Consider the following 22,479-nt stretch of genomic DNA (forward strand, 5'->3'; position numbering starts at 1 on the left):
GGCTGGAGCTTCACACCTGGGATGCCTCCCTCACTCAGAGATCTCCGTGTCTCTGTCTAATCCACAGATGAGGCCCCTTCTTCATCAGGTCCATTGCTGTCACGGGAGATCGAGACCCAAAATGGACTGGGCTCCCTGCCCCAGGCTGATGGCCGTCCATCTCGGCCCTGCTCCTACCAGAACCCTACCACCAGTTCCACAGCCAAGATAGCCCGCAGTGTCTCTGTCGGGGAGAACTTGGGCCTGGTGGCCGAACCTCAAGCCCCTGCCCCGAGCCGAGCTGCACCACTCAGCAAACTGGCCCTGCCCAGCCGGGCTCACCTGGTCCTGGACATCCCCAAACCGCTGCCGGACCGCCCTACCCTGGCTGCATTTTCTCCTGTAACCAAGGGCCGGGTCCGTGGTGAGACAGAGCCACTTGGTTCTTCAGCCGTTGTAGGGAAAGCTCACAGTGCATCTGAGAGGCGGGCCTGTTTGGGGGAGAGTGCTACTCCCAAGCCCAGGACAGAGTACCAGGCTCATTCTGGGCCCAACAGCCCCCGCGCCCAGCAACTGCCAGCCAGCATCCTCCTTCGAGGCCCCGAGAACTCGCAATCCCCAACCCCCGAAGAGACTCCCAGCCCCATGGAATACACCAGGCCAGGGGCAGCCCTAAGCCAGGACTCAGGTGTGCACAGCTCCCCGGTCCTCATGCTCACCTCATCCTCTCTCTCCGTCACTGTCGGCCACTCTCTGGCTCCATCCTATTTCTGTGTGTCCGGCCTGTGGTATTTGTCATCCTGTCTGCTCCTGTCTGGGTCCATAAGTCACACTCTGATGGTGAGGCATTCCTGCCAGCCTTCATGACCTCCTTGTGTTCCACTTCACCCTCCCGTGCCTTCTGTGCCCAGGGCAGGCCCTTGCCTCTGGACCCTGTTGTTTCCGTGGTGTCGGGGAGGGTACCAGAAGGAGGCAAGCGGGAGGGTCTGGGGGCCAGGGCAACTTGCTGGGCCTCTCTGAGCTCCAGCCGTCTCTCTCAGACCCCGTGCTGAGCCTGCAGCAGTGTGAGCAGCTTGTGGCAGAGCTCCGTGGCAGTGTGCGCCAGGCTGTGCGGCTCTACCACTTGGTGAGTGTTGGGCACCAACCAACCAGTGGGAACACAGAGTGTGCTAGGTTACTCATGTCCAGAGTGGTACTGATAAGGCTGTTCTTCCACCATGAGTATGGAGTCCTTAAGAACATCCCAGGAAGAGAACATCAGAGTTCGAGCCAGGCCTCTTGAACCAGGACCTTGTGGATCATTGCTGGCTAAAAGCTAGTGACTTCCTTGTGCAGGAGGAAGGGACAGAGAGACTCTCTGCTCTGGTTTGCTCAGGACAGTCCCAGTTTGTTCTGGACTGATGATCAGCAGTATCTTCTATTCATATCCAAAATGATTTGGCCATTCCTGATATAGAGGACAGTCCAGGGCCCAGGCTTTGACAGAGGAGTTGCTGATGAGATGTAGACTGTTTTGTAATCTGATGGGGTTCTCCAGGGCCCTCCCTGTGGGGTCTATCTGAATCCCATGCCCCCCAGTCCTACCTGCTGGCCTTAGAGCATGCAACTTGTGCCAGGCCGTTCTGGGGCAGGGATGACTCTGGAGAGCCCCTGCCCTCTCCCCTACTGCACTCCCTGGGTCCTCTTGTTGCAGGTGGCTGGTTGCAGGACGCCCTCGGCAGAGCAGAGCCGCATCGCCCAGCTCCTCCGAGACGCCTTCTCCTCTGTGCGGCAGGAACTAGAGGCCCTGGCTGGTGCCACGCTGCCTAGCCCCAGTGGGAGCCCCGGGGCCGTCGGGGCTGAACAAACGCAGGCCCTGCTGGAGCAGTACTCAGAGCTATTGCTCCGAGCCGTGGAGCGGCGCATGGAACGCAAGCTCTGAGTTCCAGAAGTCTGTCCCCTGTGAATGCTGCCCCTGCTCTGGACTGTGGCCCCTCCTCCACTCAACAGACGTGGGGATGTCTGAGTTGGTGGCACGAGGCAGTGCCTGGAGGCGAGGCGGCTCTCCCAGCCGTTCATGGTGCGGTGCCGTATTTATTAATTTATTTCCCTGACTGTTGCCTCACTTCCAAGGAGCTCCTGCCTCCACAGCCCACCCAGGGGCACATGGCAGGGGTTGATCTTGGGTCTTCGTCACCTTGGTGCTGTGAGGGCTGGGAGGGCAGCTTGCCCCATCTGGGCACACTGGGAAGGGCCACCCTCTCTTCTTAGAAGCCATTTGAAACTACTTCAGGGATCAGCAGACACAGGGTACTCCGTGGGGTAGAGGGGAGAGGGTGTGCAGTACCCTTTGGCCAACTGCATACCTTCACTTCTCTCTCCCCTTCCCCTCCCACACCAGCTGCACTCCCCGGGAGCAGGGGAGGTTTGCCCCACCTCCTCGCCCTCCAGGGTGACCCCAGCCATCAGGAGACTTGAGTTGGCATCAGGACCTGAGGCTCCACATTCCACTCCCTTTCTCCCTCGGACAGGACCTGTCTCCAGCCCTGTGCCCCAACCCCTTTCTTCTGGCCAGAACTTGGGGAGCCGGCTGTGGGACATTGCTGCAGGACAGTAAATCCCTCTGCTGGGCAAACCTGAAGCCCTGGCCTCCTTCGCTCAGTCCCTTGGTCTTCCCTAACCTCCGACCCTGGCCCACTGGCAGGCTGCTGGGGCCCCCCCAACACCGCCTTGCCCCTGCATCCTGAGTGATGCTGTCACAAACCTGTGTTGGAATTTCCCTCTTGGTTTCCTGAGCACCAGACCACCTTCTGAGGACCTTGGCCACCAATGCAGTCACACATGCACAGAGCTGGGTCTTTGTTGTCTGAGGCACCTGGCTGGCTGAAGTGTGCCCAGCTTCCTCTCACTCCTACCCCAGGCTCACCAGCCCCGTTCCTGTGGAAACGCCTCACACGGAACACAGGAAGTTACAGAACACATTAGTTCTGGATTTCGGGTGTCCCCAGCCCTGCTGATAAGAGATGGCTATAGGACAAAAGGTGCAGGCAGGAAGAGCCTCCTTGAAGGAGTGCTGGGCGCCCCCACGTGTGCTCGGAATGTGGAGGCTGGTGGGAGGGAGATGCAGTGGCCAAGAGACACACTAAACAGGCGGTGGGAGGGACAGGTAAGTGGCAGGCGTGAGAGGGTAGACTAGAACTACAGAAGCAGTTGTTAGGTGCAAGAGGAGGAGATGGAGCACAGCAGGTAGGAACAGTAGGACCAAGCAGGCAGTAATTGGAGTTGGGCAAAGCACCTGTGTCTCTGGGCCCTCCTGCCTCCCTCCACCCCCAGGTAAGTTGGGGCACCCTTACCACAGCTTCAGGCGAAGCTTGCTCCCCCACCGTGCTGGATCAGCTGGCAGGGATTGATGGTGGAATTGGGTTTTGAAGGGTTTCCAGCTGTGCTCCATCAGCCCCGTGCCCTGGGTAGAGCCCAACCTGCCCGCCCCACACTCCTCCATCACCTCCACCTGCACGCCGGACGGCGGTGAAACCCTGGGCCGGAAATGCGGCATCTGCGCATCCGGCCTCTGCTTCCCGCAGGGTCCGGGCCTGGCCCTCTGGTCCAGGTTCTCCGCCGTCCTCAGCCAGCCTGTCCTTCGCCAGGGGGACACTACATTCCTGCTAAGGTGCGTGAGAAGGTGGCCGCCTTTCCCTCCCCTCTGCCCCGCGTGCCGGCCGCAGGTCTGTGGCCGGGCCGGCGCTCCCTCCGGTTCTGCATGTCTGAGGCCACTGGCAGCCGCCGACCCCGTTTTGAAAGCCCCGTTATTTATAACTTTTATACTTTGTCCAGACCCCGGCTGCGCGGGGTGAGGCTGATTTTAACGTGTCTGTTTGTACTGATGTATGAACTTGTCAAATAAACACGGTCGTTTGTTAAGTCCAGCATGCTGGCCGGCGTGGCACCGGGCGACGGAGGGTGGGGGAGGGGAGGCGGCTCGGGCGGTGGGCGGGGCGGGGCCGCTGGGTGGGCGGGACCTGGGGTGTGGCCTGCGGTGGGCGTGGTCTGAGGCGAAGCTCCGAGGAGGGCAGAGTCTGTGGGGTGGCCTGCGGCTGGGTGGGCGGAGTCCGGGGGTGCGCCGGCGTGGGCGGAGCCTGTGGGAGTGGCCTGCGACGGGCGGGGCCTAGCAGTAAGGCCCGCGGGCAGGGCGGGCTGCCGGCGGCGTCATGGCGGAGGCGGCCCTGGACGCCGTGCGGAGCGAGTTACGAGAATTCTCGGCCGCGGCCCGTGGTGAGTGGGTTAGAGCGGAGCCTGAGTCCCTCCCGGGCTGCAGAACTCGGCGCGTGGCCGGCTGGTGCCCGGCTCGGTGCGGACGCGCAGGCGCTCGTGCTCCCCGGGGAGACCAGTCACGCCGCGGCCGGGGCGGAGCTGGTGTGCTGCGCCCAGTCGGCGCCGGGGCGGTCAGTTGTCCCTCGTGCGTTGCAGGTTTCGTGGTTTAGTTTTTTTTAAAAAGAAGGTTTCGTTTGAAAGGCCGGGAAAGAGGAAACATCTTCCCTTGTGGTTCCCTCCAAATGCGCACAGCAGCCGGGGCTGGGCCAGGCCGAAGCCGCGGATATGGAGGGTGGCAGGAACAAGGACTTGAACCATCACCTGCTGCTCCCCAGAGTGCGGGTTAGCTGGACTCGAACCTAGGGACTCATAGGAGTTGTAGGAATCTTAACCGCTGGTCTCTGAATATGAAAATGTATAAATATAGTTTCTTTTTAAAAAAAATTATTTGGGGCTCAGCACCATAGCCTAGCTTGACTAAAGTCCTCGCCTTGCATGCGTCGGGATCCCGTATGGGCGCCGGTTCTAATCCTGGCAGCTCCACTTCCCATCCAGCTCCCTGCTTGTGGCCTGGGAAACAGGTGGAGGACGGCCCAAAACCTTGGAACCCTGCACCTGCATGGGAGGCCTGGAAGAAGTTCCTGGCTCCTGGCTTCGGATCAGTTCTGGCCATTGCTGTCACTTGGAGAATGAGCCAGTGGATAGAAGATCTTTCTGTCTCTCCTTCTCTGTAAATCTGACTTTCCAATAAAAATAAATAATTCTTTTTTTTAAAAAAAAGATATTTCTTTGAAACTCTGGAGGGGAGAGAGAGAGATCCTTCCACTTTTTGCCGCTCCAAATGGTGATAATGGCCAGAACTGGGCCAGGCCAAACCAGGAGCTTCCACTTGTTCTCCACAGAGTTGCAGGGACCCAAGGAGTTGGGCTGTCCTCTGCTGCTTTCCCAGATGATTAGCAGCAAGCTAAATGGGAACTGGAGCACCTGGACAGCCGCGGCTGCAGCTGATATATTTTACTCGCTTGGCCGCTGCACCAGCCCCATGAAACCTTAGTCCTTCTTTTCTTTTTCTTTTTAAGATGTATTTTTATTTTGGGGGACCTGGCGCCATGGCCTAGTGGCTAAAATCCTCTCCTTGAATGCACCAGAATCCCATATGGGCGCTGGTTCTAATCCCGGCAGCTCCACTTCCCATCCAGCTCCCTGCTTGTGGCCTGGGAAAGCGGTCGAGGATGGCCCAAAGCCTTGGGACCCTGCACCCGTGTGGGAGACCCGGAGGAAGTTCTTGGCTCTTGGCTTCAGATCGGTGTAAAGCTGGCCATTGCGCTCACTTGAGGAGTGAATCATCGGACGGAAGATATTTCTGTCTATCCTCCTCTCTGTATATATTTGACTTTGGAATTAAAAAAAAAAATCTTTGAAAAAAGATGCATTTTATTTTTATTGGAAAGGCAGATTTACAGAGAGAAGGAGTGACAGGAAGATCCTCCGTCTGTTGGTTTGCTCCCCAAATGACCACAACTACTGGAGCTGAGCTGATCTGAAGCCAGGAGCTTCTTCCAGGTCTCCCACACGGTTGCAGGGTTCTGAGGTTTTGGGCCATCCTCGACTGCTTTCCCAGGCCACAAGCAGGGAGCTGGATGAGAGGTGGAGCAGCTGGGAGTGGAACCAGCGCCCATATGGGATGCCAGTGCCTTAGATGGAGGATGAGCCAACTATGCCACCGTATCCGCCCCCTGAAGCTTTATTCTTAATGTCAGACACATGGGGGTGGTGATGAGCCTCTTGGGCTTGTTCTCTGTGGGAAGGAAACAGCCTGCTCTGAGCTGGGTGTGTCCAAAGCTTGGGGAGAACAGTAGCTGACTGTCCAGGCTATCCTGCCTCTTCTGCCTGGGTTCTGTTCCTTTTTCCCCTCTCTCCTTCCTTGATTTCCCCCTCCGTCCATCCCTGCTTCGTTTTTCCATTCTGAAGTGGCTTACCACACAGATACTGACGTGCAGCTGGAGGGCATGTGATATGAAAGCAGTCCACTCTGGCCCTGGCCCTCTGAGCAGTGTCTATGTGTTCCCAGGCCCCTCACTTTAGATGTGGGGGCTCTGCTGCCCTGTGTGTGATGGAGACTGTCCCACAGCCCGTCCACCTGGGCGACCGTCACACCAGGTGCGGTAGGTAGTCGTTGGCGCACTCCAGAAAGCTGTGAGGGTCATTTCCTCGCTGTTTCAAATCACACAGCGGAGCCTTGTAAGGATTCATTTGGCCAGTATTTAGTAGCCATTCCATGCTGAGCTCAGGATCCATTGAGGAAGAACCCCGTTTCTGGGTTGGGGGGTAGGCAGCTGCAAACTCATCCCTTTAGCGAGTGACACTGAAGCAGGTGAGAAGACAGATGGGTGAGGGGAAGGGGGACAGGTGCCCCTCTGGGTTCCAAGGATGAAGTGTGTGTGCCTGCCCCCAGCGCAGGCAGGAAAGCATGCATCAGTCCCTCCTCGCAGACTCCTGTGCCCGCTGCGGGGGCCCATCTTGCCTCCAGTTGGGGAGGGAGCACACACAAGTACCAGTTCATTCGTTTGGGTATTCTGGTCATGCCCAGTAGCCTTCCCACTCAGTTTCTCGTCTAAAGATGTTGACCTTTTGACAGCCACATGGTGTGAAACACAGAGCCCCCTGGAGTGAAGGCCACCTTGGTGGTCCTTGGAGCAGTAACTGCCAAATGGGTCAAGGCTGAGGGTAACGAGGTGGAGCCCTCCACTGCTTGTGAATGGCGCCTCTGGGAGAGTGAGTGAGCAGCAGAAGGGCGTCCAGCCGAGACCTGGCAGGAAGGGCCGGACGCCGGGCAGTCCAACCAGAGCAGTAGCTCAGGCCCAATGTGGACAACCGGTGTGTGTGCGTGTGTGCTCTGGCAGATTGTGTCCGCGTCGCACCAGGGTGGGACTGAATCTTGAAATGGTTGGTTTTGAGAGGGAAGAACAGCCATTTGGCTGGGCTGTTGGGCTTTGGTTCAGTCACTCAGCAAACATTTTTATAGCACCTATTATGTGTTGGCTGCCCTTGTCCTGGGGTCAGGTTGGTGAGCAAGGCAAGCATATCTGTCCATGTAGGGTTCAGTGAGACATGCAGCACGTCATACATAGGTGCGTGCTAGGGAGAGAACGGCGGGGGGGGGGGGGGGCAGGGATGGCTTGGATAGCCATGGTCTGGGCTGGAGTGTTGGGAGCACAGGTGTTTGGTGCAGTGTTTAAGTCTGCCTGTGGGACGCCCCACTTCCTTTCCCAGATTGCCTGGTTCAAGTCCCTGTCCTTCCATTTCTAGTCCAGCTTCTTGCTAATGCACATCCTGGGATGCTCCCTGCCACGCACGTGGGAGACCTGGCTGCATTGCAGGCTCCTGGCTCTGGCCTGGCCCACTCTGCCTGCTGTGGGCATTTGAGACAGGAAATCTTTGTCTCACCACCTGTCTCTCTGCCTTTCAAACTAAAGATGAGTAAATGAAAATGCCAACCCTGGACCCCATGGCATTTGAGTGAGGACCCACAGGAAGTAGCCTGAAAAGGGTAGAAGAGGGGGTAGGTCTGAGAGGTGGAGAGGTGGCAGCTGCAAGACTTGGGGCCACTGAGTGACAGGAGGAGGGAGACTGTTAAGGGAGCTGTGGGCCACTGTAGACACCTGAGTAGCCACCCCATGTGCATGGCCCTACAGTCTATAAAACCAACCTCCGTTCTCCAGGGGCTTCGTGTTGGAGCTGGTACCCTACGGAGGCTTTCGGCCTCCTGGGATGATCAGATCACCTGAGGTGCTCCATAATGCCACCCCAGGCTGAGGCCCTCCTAGCTCTGGAGCACCTCAATTTGGTGGCTTGCAGGATGGCGGGCCTCTCAGGGCGGGGACAGGCCTCCCAGGGACCCGCCCCGATGTATGTGCCTCAGCTTGCTCTGTTAGCTTTCTCCTCCTTCCTCATTCTATTCCTGGTTGGCCTGGGTCCCTGGGTCACCGGATGCCTGGCTCAGTGACACACTGTGGCCCTCACAGGGAGGGTACCCTGATGCAGAAAAGCAGGGTGACACAGTTCTCACCCACCCTACCCCTGTTGCCCTTTCCTCTCAGAGCTCAGTGTGCCCACTGCTGTGCCCTACCTGGATGAACCCCCAACCCCACTCTGCTTCTACCGTGACTGGGTCTGTCCCAATAGACCCTGCATCATCCGCAACGCTCTGTGTCACTGGCCAGCCCTGCACAAATGGTCCCTCCCCTACCTGAGGTGGGTGCCCCTGGGGGAGGGGCAGGAGGGCCCCCCCCGGGATCTAGGCAGAAGCTGAGTGTCCCCTCCTACCCCCAGGGCCACAGTGGGTTCCACAGAGGTGAGCGTGGCTGTGACCCCAGATGGTTATGCGGACGCTGTCCGAGGGGACCGCTTTGTGATGCCAGCCGAGCGTCGCCTGCCCCTCAGCCAGGTGCTGGATGTGCTGGAAGGCCGGGCCTGGCACCCAGGAGTCCTCTATGTGCAGAAGCAGTGTTCTAACCTACCCACCGAGCTGCCCCAGCTGCTGCCCGACCTGGAGCCCCACGTGCCCTGGGCCTCCGAGGCCTTGGGTGAGTTGGGCCAGCCTACTTGCATATCCTCTCCCCTCAGTGGCCCTTGGTCCATACACTTGGCCCCTGGCTCAGGGGCTGCTTATTCAGCATCTAGATCCCCCAGCCAGCCATGACTTTGCGTGACCGCTATGCTTTAGTGGGCAGCTGCTCCACTCCCATCCCCGGACGGACAGGCTGCACCTCTGGCTCTCTGCTCCAGCTCTGAGCTGCAGCATCTGCATTGTGGCTGTTCACAGCCTGGCCCTCATCATCCAATCTCTGCCCCACAGGAAAGATGCCTGATGCTGTGAATTTCTGGCTGGGGGAGGCGGCTGCAGTGACCTCTTGTAGGTGCCTGGGGATGAGGGTTAGAGGGCAGGGGTGGAGACAGGACACAAAGATTGGGCCAATAGGGCACTCAGCAGTTTTTCTGAGGCTTCTCTTGGGGTTCGGGCCACTGTGCAGCCAAGGTTGGGTCAGGTACGCATGGCATTGGTGAGAAGGAGCAGGCTGCACTATATCTAGAAGGCCAGAGAGGGCAGAGGGTGAATTAGGGGCTTGTGGTTGCCTTCCACTCCCCTGCTAGAGATGAGCCCCAGGCCCAGAAGCATCTGGTAGGCCCCTGGGGCCAAGCACTGAATTGCGGCCACGTACCCTGACATCCCTGGAACTGCCAGGGGCAGGGTGCAGGGCAGGGCTGGGCAGGCTGGTCTGCCCTTCGACCCTACCCTCAGGACCTGCCTGGGCCAGCAGTGCACAAAGACCACTATGAAAACCTCTACTGCGTGCTGTCTGGGGAGAAGCACTTCTTGCTGCATCCGCCCAGCGATCGGCCCTTCATCCCCTATGGTAGGGATGGGGCCCCAGTCCCTTCTGTACCACAACCCCTAATCCTCTTTCCCCTCTACCTGAGAGGGTGGGCTGACTAGGGAGGGCAAGGGCCGTTCCACTCCCTCCAAGGTCTCCCACATCCCACTCTCTTGGGGCCTCAGAGCTGTACACGCCGGCTACTTACCAGCTAACTGAAGAGGGCACCTTCAACGTGGTGGATGAAGTGGCCATGGAGAAGGTGTGTGTCTTGTTCCTGGGCCTTGGTGCTGGAGAGAAGGGCAAGGATTGGGGTTTCCCTTCTGGGAGGAAGCAAAGAAGGCTTGGGGAGGTGGTGGTTCACGTGACAGCATCCAGGGCCTGAGGCCAAGCTGAGCAGCATCCCTGCTGTTCATCCTTTGAAGGTGCAGGCTGGAGGGCCTGCTCCCTGATGTGTCAGCTGTGTCTTCAGGTGCCCTGGATCCCACTGGACCCCTTGACCCCAGACCTGGCCCGGTTCCCCAGTTACAGCCAGGCACAGGCTCTTCGCTGCACGGTGCGGGCTGGCGAGATGCTTTACCTGCCGGCTCTGTGGTTCCACCATGTCCAGCAGTCCCACGGCTGTATTGCTGGTGAGGAGGGCCTGGGCTGGTGAGAGGCAGGGAACGGGGTGGACAGGCCCTGCCAGGGCTCTGGGGAGTGTTAAGGGAGCCGGGTGGATGCTGTAGCTCTCGCATGCCCTCCCTCTCTCCACAGTGAATTTCTGGTATGACATGGAATATGACATCAGGTACAGCTACTTCCAGCTGCTCGATGGCCTCACCAGGGCATCAGGCCTCAACTGAGGGCACGTGGTCCTACACTGCACCAGAACAACTAGAGGGACTGGAGGGATGATGTGGGGGTGAGGGGTGGGTAGGCCAAGCCCCTCTTGGGCAGGGTCAGCATCAGTGTCAAGACCTGGAGGTCGGGGCTGTGCCGGCTGTAGGCCCAGGGTCTACTGTGCTGAACTTGGGCTTGGAGGACTTGGGGTAGGGTCAGGAGGCTGGACGAGGATCTCCAGGAAGTCGGCACACAGCTAAGGAGGCGCCATGATGATCCGGATGAGTCAGGACCTATCGACTTCCCAGGCCCCGCCAGGGTGTATATGCAGCTAATGACGGTTGTGCCCCCAGGGCTGTTGCACTGAGGTGGCATCTGGGAGCCCTGCGTGGCGGCTCCAAGGAAGTATTCAATAAAAGCTGCCCTGATTCACACATTCCGATGCTCCGGTGGAGTGACCCTACTCAGGAATGGGGCCAGAGTTGGGGGAATAGATTCAGTCCTGGGGCCCACTGCCCAAACCCTCCTCAGGGCAGGCTGGCCCAGGCCTCAGTCTTACAGTTTTGCCGGCCATACCCACTGGCTCAGGACCATGGAGGCCGCTCCTGGCTCCAACTTTCCTTGGGCAGCTGGTTGGCTCTGACCTGAGTGACCACTCTACCCCCAGTTTCTCCCACAAGCATGTTCCCTATGCACAGAGGCTGGTCGCTCAATCAGGGACATAGTCAGATTCCTGCCTTGGCCCACCCAGCCCCTGGAGGCGAACAACCCCCACCCTCACCTTCGTGTGCTGACTTGTAAGCCTCATCACAGGCCACCCAGCACCATGAGTGGCAGCTGCACAGATATTGCTTGAAAGGGCTGTTTTATGGGCAGGGGCATATCCTTGCTAGGTGGTGATGGCACTGGAGTGGTGCCCTTGGATTGGCCAAGCCTTTCGGCATAGACCGGGCATTCCTGTCCTACTGGCACTGGGGGAGTTGCGAAAGGCCCAGCTCCAGGCTCTTTGGTCCATGGCTGCTCTGTGGCCTCCTATCCCTGGATCCCGTGCTCTGAATCAGGGCTGGGCGGGGCAGGCCTGTGCCCCTGACTGGACCAAGCAGGTCTTGCAGGGAGCCACTAGGATGTCAGTGGGTTGAGTGTAGGTTTCAAGTGCCTCACTTCCCTAACAGGTGGCTGGTTCAGGGGCAGGTGCAAGATTTGGGTGTGGTGGAGGCGGCAGTGGGAGGGACCAGGGAGGAGCCCAATGCCAACTGGGACACTCAGCTTGGGGTTAAAAAGTTGATAGCCGCGGCCCTGCGGCCACCACCTGTCATCGCTGCTCCTGAGGACTCGGCCTCATGGCTCTGGTAGGGCCCTGTGGGGCACTGGGCCCGGTCACTTGGTGTGGTAGAAAACCTGCAGAGGCCAGGGCAATGGGCAGAAGCCAGGGGACAGGCAGGGCCTGGTGGAAGGGACTGACTTGGCCTCTCTGTGCTCTGGGAATGAGGGCACAGAGCTCCCTGGCACTGGCTTTGGGTCCTAGAAACTCAGGCTCCCAGCTGCTGTTATGGTGCCAGGAGAGAGGGAGAAAGGCTGGTGGCTGCTTGGGGTAGGGATGCCCCAGAGCTGGTGCAGATGGCTGATCATCCCCAGCTCTGCCCCTAACCCTGGGAGCTCTATCCTAGAGGCAGAACCAGTGGCCTAGATCTCCCCTTCCCTGCCTAGCCCAGCCCAGCCAGCCACCCCACTGAGGCTTAGGACTGGAGAGAGCTGTGTGGGGGTCAGACCCAACCTAGCTCTAGGAGCCACAGAACTAACCAGTCTAGGGATAGTCAGAACTATCTGCTACCCCCTGCTGCAGCAGAGAGCCCACTTCTGGGCTGGCCTAACCAGCGGTGGGGAGGCCAGGGAGCTGCGCAGGAATCTGAGATGCCTCTCCTAAGGGGCTGCCCCTGTGGTGAGCCGTGACACAGCCTGTGATTGTAGGATGCCCCTCATTCAGGGAGAAGAATCAGGTAGGGCATCTTGGCACTCCCCTCCTTTGGGTACTGGATGGCTTAACTTCTGTGCCCCAGTTTCATCATGGGCTTGATTGCCATCAGTGCCTGGCGACTGATGTGACATATCTGGCCCAGAGTGTGTGTAAGTGGTGTCTGGTGGTCTGGTGGTGCCATAGCTCCCGTTGACAGCAGATTCTGCTGGGGTGGAGGGCAAGCTGGGCTGAGTGTGCCTGGCTCTTGTGGTTTGGATTTAGCCACCACGCTACCATCATAGTCCCTTTACCCCCACCCTGTGGCAGCCCCTGTTGGGTTTGCCCATGGCCGCCTATGGCAAACCCGCCCCTCTCCCTCTACAGGCCAAGGTGCCCGGGAGCTGTTTGCTCACTGTTCGTGTCCTACAGGCCCACGGGCTGCCTTCCAAAGACCTAGGTGAGCTGAGCTTCCCTTGGGCCCCATGCTGGTGGGGGCAGGGGAGGAGTAGGAGGAAGAAGGTACTGCTGCTAGGTTCCCAGGGGGCCAGAGCCAGAGGGAGTGAATGGAAACAGGTGGGACTGGCTGGAGGTTCTGGGAACAAGGGGACAGTAGGGACCCAGCCCTGTTGCACGCTGATCTTGGGGTTGTGGGAGGAAAAAGAGGGTGTTGCCAGGGCTGCAGGAGCTGGACAGACAGGGTTCTTGGTCACTGCTGAATACACCTTCCTCCTCCTGGCAGTGACCCCCTCTGACTATTATGTCACCCTCTGGCTGCCCACGGCCTGCAGCCACAGGCTCCAGACGCGTACAGTGAAGAACAGCAGAAGCCCTGTCTGGAATCAGAGCTTTCACTTCCGAATCCACAGCCAGCTAAAGGTGGGCCGGGCAGGGCCAGCGCTACCCCCAGCCCATACTTCCTGGCTACACCCAGCCCAGCTTCCCACCTGATCCCTCTTGGCCATGTGTTCTCCCCCTGCTTCTTTCCAGAACATTCTGGAACTGAGGGTCTTTGATCAGGACCTGTTGACCCAAGATGACGCCGTATTGTCAGTGCTGTTTGACGTGGGGACTCTGCGGCCTGGTGACTTCCGGCGGGAGAGCTTCTCACTGAGCCCCCAGGTAAAGCCTCATCGGGTTAGCCTGGCCGGGGGTAGGAGCACAGCCCTGCTCTCCAGCCATTGGTCTAGGTTTCCCAGCATGGCGGAGGCCTTGCCAGCCAGGACTATGATCCACCCAAAAGCAGTCCCTACCCTTGAACCAAAGGGCAGTTGTTCTGGGAGCAGCCCAAGGCACAGGAGCAGGGTGGTCTGGGCTGCACCATGGCCTCTCCCCATCAGCCCTCTCTGGTATCTGGGTCGGGGTTTACATGCCTGTGCACAGACACACAGGGTGGCATGCTTGCACCTTGCGCTCACACCTCAATTCCTTGCTTGCTTCCCTCTCCCCAGGGTGCACAGTGGCTGGAAGTAGAATTTCGGCTTCAGAATCTGTGAGTCAACTGTGGACAGAACTAGGGGGGAGTGTGTGGAGCACCTCGGGCGTTTGGGGGAGCCTGGACACCCGGGCTGATGCTGAGTGTGGGGGGCCTCTTCCAGGACAGACTGTGCCGAGCAGCTAACCAGCAACAGCATCCTGGTGGTGAGTCGGACCTCGGGCTCCACAGACAGGGTTGGGACCCCTCGCCACCTTGTCTTCTTGTCACCTTGGCCCTCACCATTTGCTTACTCTTCTCTCTCGGCCTGAAGCTTGGTCCCCCTGGGCTGGTTAAGTTTTGTGGTTAGGGTGCCCAGAATGTCTGGGGAGGGAGGGAACACAGTCTCAAGCAGGTGCTTAATGACTTGTGGCCAAAGCCATGAGGAGCAGGAAAGGGGGTGAGGGTGGATGCAGGTCCCAGGACAGGGCTGCTGGCATCTGAGGGCTCAACTGTTAACTCAGGCCCGGGAGCTGTCCTGCCTGCATGTGCGCCTGGAAGACATGGGGGACCAGACTGGTAAGTCCCCAACTAGTGCAGCAGCGCCTGGGCCCCTTGGCCTGTTTGCCCATCCCCTACTCTGAGCGGGCCCTGGTTGGGGGAATCTCGTACAAATGGCCCAGAGATGCCAACAGCAGGAGCGGGGAGTGGTGCACCTGCCTGGGTCTCCCCGAAGCCTTTCACAGAGGTGCTGTGGTGGGGGTGTCACCTCTAAGTTCCTCTGACAAAATGGGGTTTCCCTGAAAGCCCATTCCTGGCTTCAGCTCTGGTTTCTGTCCCCAGGCTTGGAAGGCAGAGTTCAGCTGATAGTCCCTGGAGCCTGTGAGAGTCCGCAGGTGGCCTCCGTGGGCTCTAGGCCCTTCTGCTTCCACTGCCCTGCCTACGGGGAGCAGGAGCTGAGCATTCATTTGCAGGTATGGGGCCTTGCTCCTTCCCCAACCCCAGTCCCAGCCCTGGCTCCCACTCCTCTCCTTGCCAACAGGAGGATCTGGAAGGAGATGGGCTGGTGTGTGCCAGCAGAGGGGCTACTTCCTCTGTCCTCTGCAGGGGACCCCCCAGGAGCAGCTGAAGGTACCCCTGAGGGCCCTGCCCTCTGGCCAAATGGTGCGGCTCGTCTTCCCCACGTCCCAGGTAGGCAGGGGGGCTGGGACCGTCCTGCTTCAGTGGCCCACCTTGCTGCATGAGCTTTGTTCTGGACAAGTGCCAGGGGGCAGGCCCCTGAGGTGGGGCTGAAGGAATACGGTGGGTGGAGTGGGAACAGCCTCTGTGACAGGGACATTTGTGGTTTCAGGAGCCCCTGATGAGGGTGGAGCTGAAGAAAGAGGCAGGGTAAGAAGCAGGGATTAATTGGACAACTAGGGTGGTGGCGGGGGAGAGGAGATTGACAGCAGCCACTGGGGGTGGTGCAGGTGTGGGGGAGGGAGCTCAGCGTGACCTGGTGGGCTTCCTAGAACTTGGTCCCCACTTGGCTTTGCAGGAGGGCTGTGTGCCCAGCCCTGGGTGGGGGAGCACTTAGTAAATAACTCTGCTAAGAAAAGCAAGTGGGAGGGGGCACCAGCGCTTGGAGGGAAGGCCGTGTTCTTGCTGAGGTGGGTCTCAGCTGGCTTCCATTGCCAAGTCACCTCACACAGGGTGGGGCCATTGCTTTCACATCCTTGTCCTTCTATAGTCTTTTCTGGAGTTGATGGCAGTGGGCCTTACAGTCAGGTCCTGCAGGCCCAAGTGCACCTGGTACCCACAAAGCCTCCCCTACCACGGTCTGCCATGGCCTCCCCTGCTGCCTTGGCCTTGCTGTGCTCCCTGCGCATCCTTGGGGTGTCTAAGCCCCACAGGTATCACACTAAAGGTCTCAAGACACACAGGGCAAGGGGAGAGGCAACAGGACCACGGGCCATTCAGGCCAGAGGGGCCTGGAGCTGCCTGGTGTTGTCTTTCTTGCTCAGCCCCAAGGAGCTGGCCGTGCGGCTGGGCTGCGGGCTGTGCACAGAGGAGCAGGCCTTCCTGAGCAGGCGGAAGCAGGTGGTGGCCAAGGCCCTGAAGGAGGTGCTGCAGCTGGACAGAGACCTGCAGGAGGACGAGGTCTGGGGGCTGTGCTGGGTCAGGGATTGGGGGTTATCCCAGACTTGCCCAGAATTGTAGCTGACACCTCTTGTGCTGTAATCAGGCCTGAACCAGCACTGACCCAGGCTTGCAGCTGCTTCCTGGCTGCCCAGCCCTGCTCTGCTTCCCTCTGTCCATGTAATCGGGAGCAAGGTGGGTGCTGAGCAAGGAGGTGTGGAGCTTGCAGATGGGGGTGCCAAGCCTGCCCAGGTTTTGAGACCAGCCCTGCCCTGAGTGATCGGTGTGATGGTCCCCTTGTCTGAGGCGGCGTGCTGGTCCTCGGAGTTCCAGCAAGTGGGAACGCTTTCAAGGTAGTTTCACGGCTTCCAGAAAGTGACCAGTAGCCTCACTGGGGCCAGGGCCCAGGAGATGAGGTCTGCTCCTGTGTGGGCTGCTTTCCTGCAGGTGTCACAATGCTGCATGCCCGACCACAAAGTCTGTGGCTGATCCTCCTAGGCTCAGCGGGCTCAGCACTGAGACCAGGCCTTTGGTCATTATTTATTCAAAAAGGCAGAAACATTCCATTCCCTAGCTCACTCTGCAAATGGCTATAGAGCCAAGATTCAGGCTGTATCCCCCGCACTGGGGGGCAGGACCCCAGCTCCCACTGCCTGCTGCCTCCCAGGGTGTACATTAGCGGGAAGCTGGGCCTCACATTCAGGCACTGTGGTGTGTGATGTGGACATCCCCGGGAGTGTCCCCCCTAGTTTACCAAGTGCCTGTCCCCAAGTGGACCTGGACTGGCCCCAGCTGTTGGGTGAGCTGAGTGAACTTGACCTGCTGCTTGTCCCTCTCCTTGGGCCTTTCCCCAACTCTAGGTCCCAGTGGTAGCTGTTATGGCCACTGGTGGTGGCATCCGGGCTATGACTTCCCTGTACGGTCAGCTGGCTGGCCTGCAAGAGCTGGGCCTCTTGGATTGTGTCTCCTACATCACAGGGGCCTCAGGCTCCACCTGGTAAGCTGCGGGTTGGAGTGTGGGATTGGGGGTTGGTGTCGGCTTGCAGACCTCTGAGTGGCTGCAGGCAGCGAGAGGGTGTGCAGCACGGGTCCTGGGAGGGTCAGCCAGGCTGCGGTTCTGGAAGACTCCCAAAGGGGCCTGCAGTGACAGCCTGCCTAGCCTGGGTTCTCCTTCCTCAGGGCCCTCGCCACCCTCTACGAGGACCCTGAGTGGTCCCAGAAGGACCTGGCGGGGCCCACAGACTTGCTGAAGAGCCGGGTGACCAAAAGCAAGTTGGGCGTGCTGGCACCCAGCCAGCTGCAACGGTACCGGCAGGAGCTGGCCGAGCGTGCCCACTCAGGCTACCCGTCCTGCTTCACCAACCTGTGGGCCCTCATCAATGAGGCGCTATTGCATGGCCAGGTGCCGGGGGCCGGGCTGGGGGGTGGCTGGGCCCCAGCTCCAGAAGCCAAGGGGCTCAGGGCTCCATCTTTCCCCAGCCCCGGGAACATAAGCTCTCGGACCAACGGGAGGCCCTGAGTCAGGGCCAGAACCCTCTGCCCATCTACTGTGCCCTCAACACCAAGGAGCAGAGCCTGACCACCTTTGAATTTGGGGGTGAGTGGGAGAGAACCACTCTTGGAGGGCAGGGGATTTGCAGGGGGGTTGGGCCCTGAGGCTAAGGGCATGGCCTCCCCACCTCCCCAGAGTGGTGTGAGTTCTCCCCCTACGAGGTCGGCTTCCCCAAGTACGGGGCCTTCATCCCCTCCGAACTCTTCGGCTCCGAGTTCTTCATGGGGCGGCTGATGAGGAGGCTCCCCGAGTCCCGCATCTGCTTCCTGGAAGGTGAGAGTTGGCTGGGCAGCAGGAGAGGGAGCTAGGGCAAGGGTGAGGCTCCCGAATGGGCCCTGACAGGATGGGCCTGCCCTCCTAGGGATCTGGAGCAACCTGTACGCTGCCAGCCTGCAGGACAGCTTGTACTGGGCCTCAGAGCCCAGCGAGTTCTGGGACCGGTGGGCCCAGCACCGCGCCAGCCTCGGTATGTGCTTGGGCTCCTGTGGGTCCTGACCAGTTCCCACAATGAGTCACCATGGAGGCCCAGGTAAAGGTGTGGGAGTCCCCCCCACCTCCCACTCTCTTGCTCTCCTGTATAGACAAGGAGCAGGTTCCCTTCCTGAAGATAGAGGAGCCACCCTCCACAGCTGGCCGTATTGCTGGGTTTTTCACCGACCTCCTGAGCAAGCGCCCCCTTGCCCAGGCCACCCATAATTTCCTGCGCGGCCTCCATTTCCATAAGGACTACTTCCAGCACCCTCACTTCTCTGCCTGGAAAGGTACCTGCTACTCACGCCAGGTCTGCCCATGGCGGCCCAAACCTTGGGTCTGTAGAACAGGCCCTTCCTGTCCCCTTCTGGGCTCTCTTCCTTTGACTGTGGGTCCTGGGGTGATGACTTGACAGGAAACAAGCAGGGGCCCGAGGCCATTGTGCCCATTTTTTGCTTAGGCAACTAATGCCCATCGCCCTGAACTTCTGCAGCCACGAAGCTGGACGGGCTTCCCAACCAGCTGACACCTGCAGAATCCCACCTTTGCCTGCTGGATGTCGGCTACCTTATCAATACCAGCTGCCCACCCCTCCTGAAGCCCACCCGGGACGTGGACCTCATCCTTTCGCTGGACTACAACCTTCAGGGTGCCTTTCAGGTGGGGCGACACCACGCAGGCCTCTGTGCCCTGGGGAGATGAGTTGAGAGGTCCAGGGGTGGTCCAGCTTCTCTCGGAACTGCCTTGGTGGCTCAACATACAGGGTGGGTCAGCTCCCCGCAGCCTGCCATGCCGAGCGGCTTTCGTCCTCGGGCTGCCTTTGCTGCACCTAAGGAGGGCCTGGCCTTTGTGAATTCTCACCCCATCCCCGTTCCACTCTCCCAAAGGCACAATAGCCTAGAACTCTCAGGGTTAGAGCCTTTATTCAAGGTCTGGCCTGACTCCCTGGAGGAGCCCTGGAGTCTGACCATGTTCATGGCCAGCCCTGGGGTGCATACTGACACCTCTGTGCACTTGCAGCAGCTGCAGCTCCTGGGCCGGTTCTGCCAGGAGCAGGGCATCCCGTTCCCACCCATCACGCCCAGCCCAGAGCAGGAGTGCCAGCCACAGGAGTGCCACCTCTTTGCTGCCCCCGACCAGCCTGAGGCCCCTGTAGTGCTACACTTCCCTCTGGTCAACAGCTCCTTCCGGGAGCACTCGGCCCCTGGTGAGTCCCAGCCCCTTGCTCTCCTCTGGAGGGGTGATGCGTTCGTCCCCTCCATGCCTGTCTGCGCTCTGTCCACAGGTGTCCGGCGGACACCCGAGGAAGCAGCTGCAGGTGAGGTGAACCTGTCCCCGTCTGACTCACCGTACCACTACACGCAAGTGACCTATAGCGAGGAGGATGCCGACAAGCTTCTGCGCCTCACACACTACAATGTGTGCAACAATCGTGAGCAGTTGCTGGACACCCTGCGCCAGGCCGTGCAGCGCAGGCAGCAGCGCAGACCCCAGTGAGGGCAGACCCAGGTCCAGCTCTGGGTTGGCACCAGCCAGGCCATGCACACACCGAGCCAACACCAGCTGCAGCCCTGGCTGAGTCCGAGTTGGAGACTGGCGGCAGAGGGACTGGCCTGGCCTGGCAGGACACTGAGCATGGGAGGGTTTCTGGCTTGGGTTCAGCCAGCACACAGAGTGGACTGCTGCTTGTGAGCTGTGGTATTTCTCCAGCCTCCCTACAGTGTGGAAGGGAAAACTTTGGACATTACACAGGCCTTCAAGGCTAAGGTGCTGCTCAGACTCGGTCATTGCTGCATGTCCTTCCAGGTACACATGGCCAGGGTTGGATTTAAAAAGCAAAATAAAATATCTCCCTAGAGATATTTTCCCGTAGAGGGCAGGTTGTCAGCATTCCCCAAAGAACAGGACACCTGTTCATGTCCCCATCTACCTGTGCTGGAGCCACACAGGCAGCCAGCCCAGCCGCCTCCGCCTGAGCACTTCTCCTCCAGGCAGGACTTCGGAGTGAGGCCAGACATGCAATCCAAAGGCTCCTTCCTGCCTTGTGGTGGGTGTGGCCAGGACAGGACCAGAGGAACCAGACAGACAAGTGATGCCCACAGAGGGGCCCCTGGTCCAGCAGGGAACTTCAGCTGGAGACTGGGCCTGGGTACCTCTCCAAAGCTCTGTTCAGGTCCCTTCCTGCTGCACCATGAGGTGGGAGAAAGGCCCAGATCTGTTGAAAGAATAGGAGGCCAATTAACTTCAGGGGCTCGACCACCTTAGAAGCTTCCCCAGCCCACTGGCCACCCCCAAACCCCTGCTTCCTTCCAGCTTCAGTGTGAGGAGCAGTTGCAGTGACAGGCAGTAGGAGGTGACTGCTCTCACCTCTCCATCCCCACCCTCAACACACACAAAATCTCACTCCTTCTGTCAGCCCCAGCCAAGAGGCCAGAGTCACAGAGGCAAAGAAATGGCTGTCTGATTGCCTCAGAAGTCACTGTGTCCAAGACAGAGGCTGATCCCTAGTCACGTCATCTGTGGGGTGACACCTGAGTCCTGGCTGCACTTGAGGGCTCCCAGCCTCATGGCTGCGCCACTGTGCGATCAGGGCTCCATGGTGAAGGTGTCTGCAGCCAGTCCTGCTACATGCAGCCTCCCATGCCCCAGCTTAGGGCAGGGCAGTATGCAGCTGCCTATGGCCCTGACCTGTAGGGCCCCGCCAACTCCTGGGAGCAGGTATGAGCAAGGATCTGGCTGCCCTGTGAATGCTGCATCAGAGCAGAAAAGAGAGGGGAGCAGAAAGTGAGGAAGTGCAGCCAGCAGACACAGGGCAACCTGCCCTATACATGTGTGGAACCCAAGGCACAGGAGCCTCACCTCAGGGCCGGCAGGAGCCAGAAAGGCGTGCAGCACCTGGGGCAGTTTCCTCAGCAAGCCCTGACTCCTGTGGGGTCTCCTCCAGCGCAGAAGGGGCAGAAGGCAGGGTCAAGGCAGAGTGAGCCCCTGGCAGGAGACAGCTGCCCCACCTGGGAAAAGGGGAGCCTTGGGGTCTGGCCTCTCAGCCATCCCCGTGGGATGGAGCAGGGCTTGCACTCAGAGCAGGCATGCTTAAGGCCTGATGTATCTCTGCATCCCAGCAGTCCAAGTATCAACGCCCTGGGCAGAGGGCAGCAGTCTCTGCTAGACCGAGAAGCTCAAACCCCCACCTCCCTGCCATCCACCAGCATCCCACCTGAGCTGAACGCCCTTGCTGGGCCACACCTCCACAGCATGCTGTGATATCTGGTCTGTGACGCTGATGGGACTGGCTGTGAGGTGGGTGAGAGAACAGCATCAACATGTGCCCTGCCTCCTCTGGGGGGCTCCCCACAGTGTAAGCAGGCTTTCCCTAGGGCTCAGCTCATGAGGGGGGGACCCCTGAAGCTGGGAGAGTACCCTGGAGGTTCAGCCAGGATCTCAAGAGAGGGCCAGGGGCCCCAAGCATGCTGTCTACCCACAAAGAGAAGGTGGCCTATGTTTCTGGGAGGAGACCCCAGCCTGGCCACTGCTTGCAGGGCCCCTCTAGGGAGCAGTTATTTAGCTTAGAGCCATGTGGCTTCAGGCAAGTTACTTAATCCCTCTGAGCCTTACATTCCCTGGCTGAGACACTGGCTTCTTGGGGAGACAGGCAAATGTGCACCCCCAGGGATGCATGTGACACCAGCCCTACCAGGAACTTAGGGACCCAGGAGTGACACCCCTGCTCCAGCTTCCCCCTTCCCCGGGGCCCAGCCTACCTGCTGTGCTCCCCAGGGGCGGCCACAGGTGCTCCTTTTTGTCAGATGGCACTGCTACCAGGCTTTCTGCCTCACTGCCGGAACCAGCACACAAACATTGGGGGTCACATTCCACGTCTCTGCCAGGCCCCTACCTCCAGTCCCCCAGCAGGCCTGGATCCACACATGCCCACCCTCACCTCAAGGGCACAGAGAGGTTCCAGCCACCAGTGTCTCTCAGCTGCTCACCCTGGGCTTGGGGGCTCTGGGAAGCCACCCTCTGAAGAGAGACCAGGAACAGGTCACAGTGGTGGTCTCTGACCTGCGGCCCCTCTCCTGTTCCCCTCAGGAGCCAGGGTTGCAGGCTGCTGCCAGGCCTCACTCCAGCCCCCCATGTGCATCCAGAGGCACCCAGGTCCCCATAAGTAGAGAGACTGGAGGGCTCAGGCAAGGAAACCAAGGGCAGGGCAGGAAGAGCCTCTTTTCCTGTGGCTCTGTTGGGAGGGTCTTAGGGCTGGAGCTGCTGCTGAGGCCCCATACCCCTCCCTGGCAGCCTGTGTCTCCTTCCTGGGGTTGTCAGGGGGGCCCTGGCTCCACACAGGCCCTTCTGGGAGGTGGGCCGAGCCTCACAGCTCCTGGCCTTGTCCCGGTCTGGTTACCCTTAGCTCCATGTGCAGTACCCCTGCTTCCCTGTGCCGCAGGACACAGGGGCTATCCCTTCATCCCCTGGGCTCCCTCTGTCCGCCTGTGGCTCCCAGGATAGACAGGCC

The 22,479-nt window shown here is 59.7% G+C and overlaps 4 protein-coding genes across 6 annotated transcripts in view; 3 read left to right on the forward strand and 1 right to left on the reverse strand.

Moving 5' to 3' along the window:
- The window catches only part of LOC121148854 (mitogen-activated protein kinase-binding protein 1), a 50,957-nt gene extending 47,127 nt beyond the window's left edge, over positions 1 to 3,830 (forward strand). The window contains exons 30-32 of one of the 2 annotated variants that reach the window (XM_040969193.1): positions 68 to 667; positions 1,020 to 1,105; positions 1,673 to 3,830. In XM_040969193.1, coding sequence (XP_040825127.1) covers positions 68 to 667; positions 1,020 to 1,105; positions 1,673 to 1,900 — 914 coding nt within the window. In that variant the 3' untranslated portion in view covers positions 1,901 to 3,830. The remainder of the gene's footprint in view (positions 1 to 67; positions 668 to 1,019; positions 1,106 to 1,672) is intronic. The other variant, XM_040969192.1, reaches the window with a different exon arrangement.
- A 319-nt stretch (positions 3,831 to 4,149) lies between these two features.
- Positions 4,150 to 11,676, forward strand: LOC121148750 (bifunctional peptidase and (3S)-lysyl hydroxylase JMJD7). The gene is made up of 8 exons (XM_040969029.1): positions 4,150 to 4,230; positions 8,370 to 8,523; positions 8,602 to 8,855; positions 9,128 to 9,184; positions 9,591 to 9,686; positions 9,830 to 9,906; positions 10,117 to 10,276; positions 10,401 to 11,676. The coding sequence occupies exons 1-8, from the start codon at positions 4,167 to 4,169 to the stop codon at positions 10,487 to 10,489; spliced, it is 951 nt and encodes a 316-aa protein (XP_040824963.1). The 5' UTR covers positions 4,150 to 4,166; the 3' UTR covers positions 10,490 to 11,676.
- Positions 11,677 to 11,806: 130 nt separating this feature from the next.
- On the forward strand, positions 11,807 to 19,749 carry LOC121148749 (cytosolic phospholipase A2 beta-like). Of its 2 annotated transcripts, XM_040969027.1 has the most exons (20): positions 11,807 to 11,815; positions 12,805 to 12,877; positions 13,160 to 13,296; positions 13,408 to 13,539; positions 13,869 to 13,909; positions 14,016 to 14,058; positions 14,356 to 14,410; positions 14,675 to 14,805; positions 14,939 to 15,022; positions 15,183 to 15,220; positions 15,835 to 15,970; positions 16,810 to 16,946; positions 17,129 to 17,351; positions 17,429 to 17,546; positions 17,637 to 17,774; positions 17,863 to 17,967; positions 18,083 to 18,262; positions 18,466 to 18,632; positions 18,993 to 19,179; positions 19,258 to 19,749. In XM_040969027.1, exons 1-20 carry the CDS (start codon positions 11,807 to 11,809, stop codon positions 19,467 to 19,469), a joined length of 2,346 nt encoding a protein of 781 aa, XP_040824961.1. In that variant the 3' UTR covers positions 19,470 to 19,749. The 2 variants fall into 2 exon arrangements, with proteins under 2 accessions (XP_040824961.1, XP_040824960.1); XM_040969026.1 differs by lacking the exon at positions 11,807 to 11,815 and having other exon boundaries at positions 12,504 to 12,877.
- A 76-nt stretch (positions 19,750 to 19,825) lies between these two features.
- Positions 19,826 to 22,479, reverse strand: part of LOC121148385 (spectrin beta chain, non-erythrocytic 5-like) — a 39,301-nt gene continuing 36,647 nt past the window's right edge. Inside the window, exons 61-63 of the mRNA XM_040968440.1 lie at positions 21,910 to 21,989; positions 21,731 to 21,804; positions 19,826 to 20,187 (exon numbers count right to left, since the gene is read on the reverse strand). Of these exons, the coding sequence (XP_040824374.1) occupies positions 19,826 to 20,187; positions 21,731 to 21,804; positions 21,910 to 21,989 (516 nt within the window). The remainder of the gene's footprint in view (positions 20,188 to 21,730; positions 21,805 to 21,909; positions 21,990 to 22,479) is intronic.

The sequence above is a fragment of the Ochotona curzoniae genome, unplaced genomic scaffold (genome assembly GCF_017591425.1).
Source record: "Ochotona curzoniae isolate NIBS_2020 unplaced genomic scaffold, NIBS_Ocur_1.0 scaffold_4701, whole genome shotgun sequence".
Taxonomy (NCBI): domain Eukaryota; kingdom Metazoa; phylum Chordata; class Mammalia; order Lagomorpha; family Ochotonidae; genus Ochotona; species Ochotona curzoniae.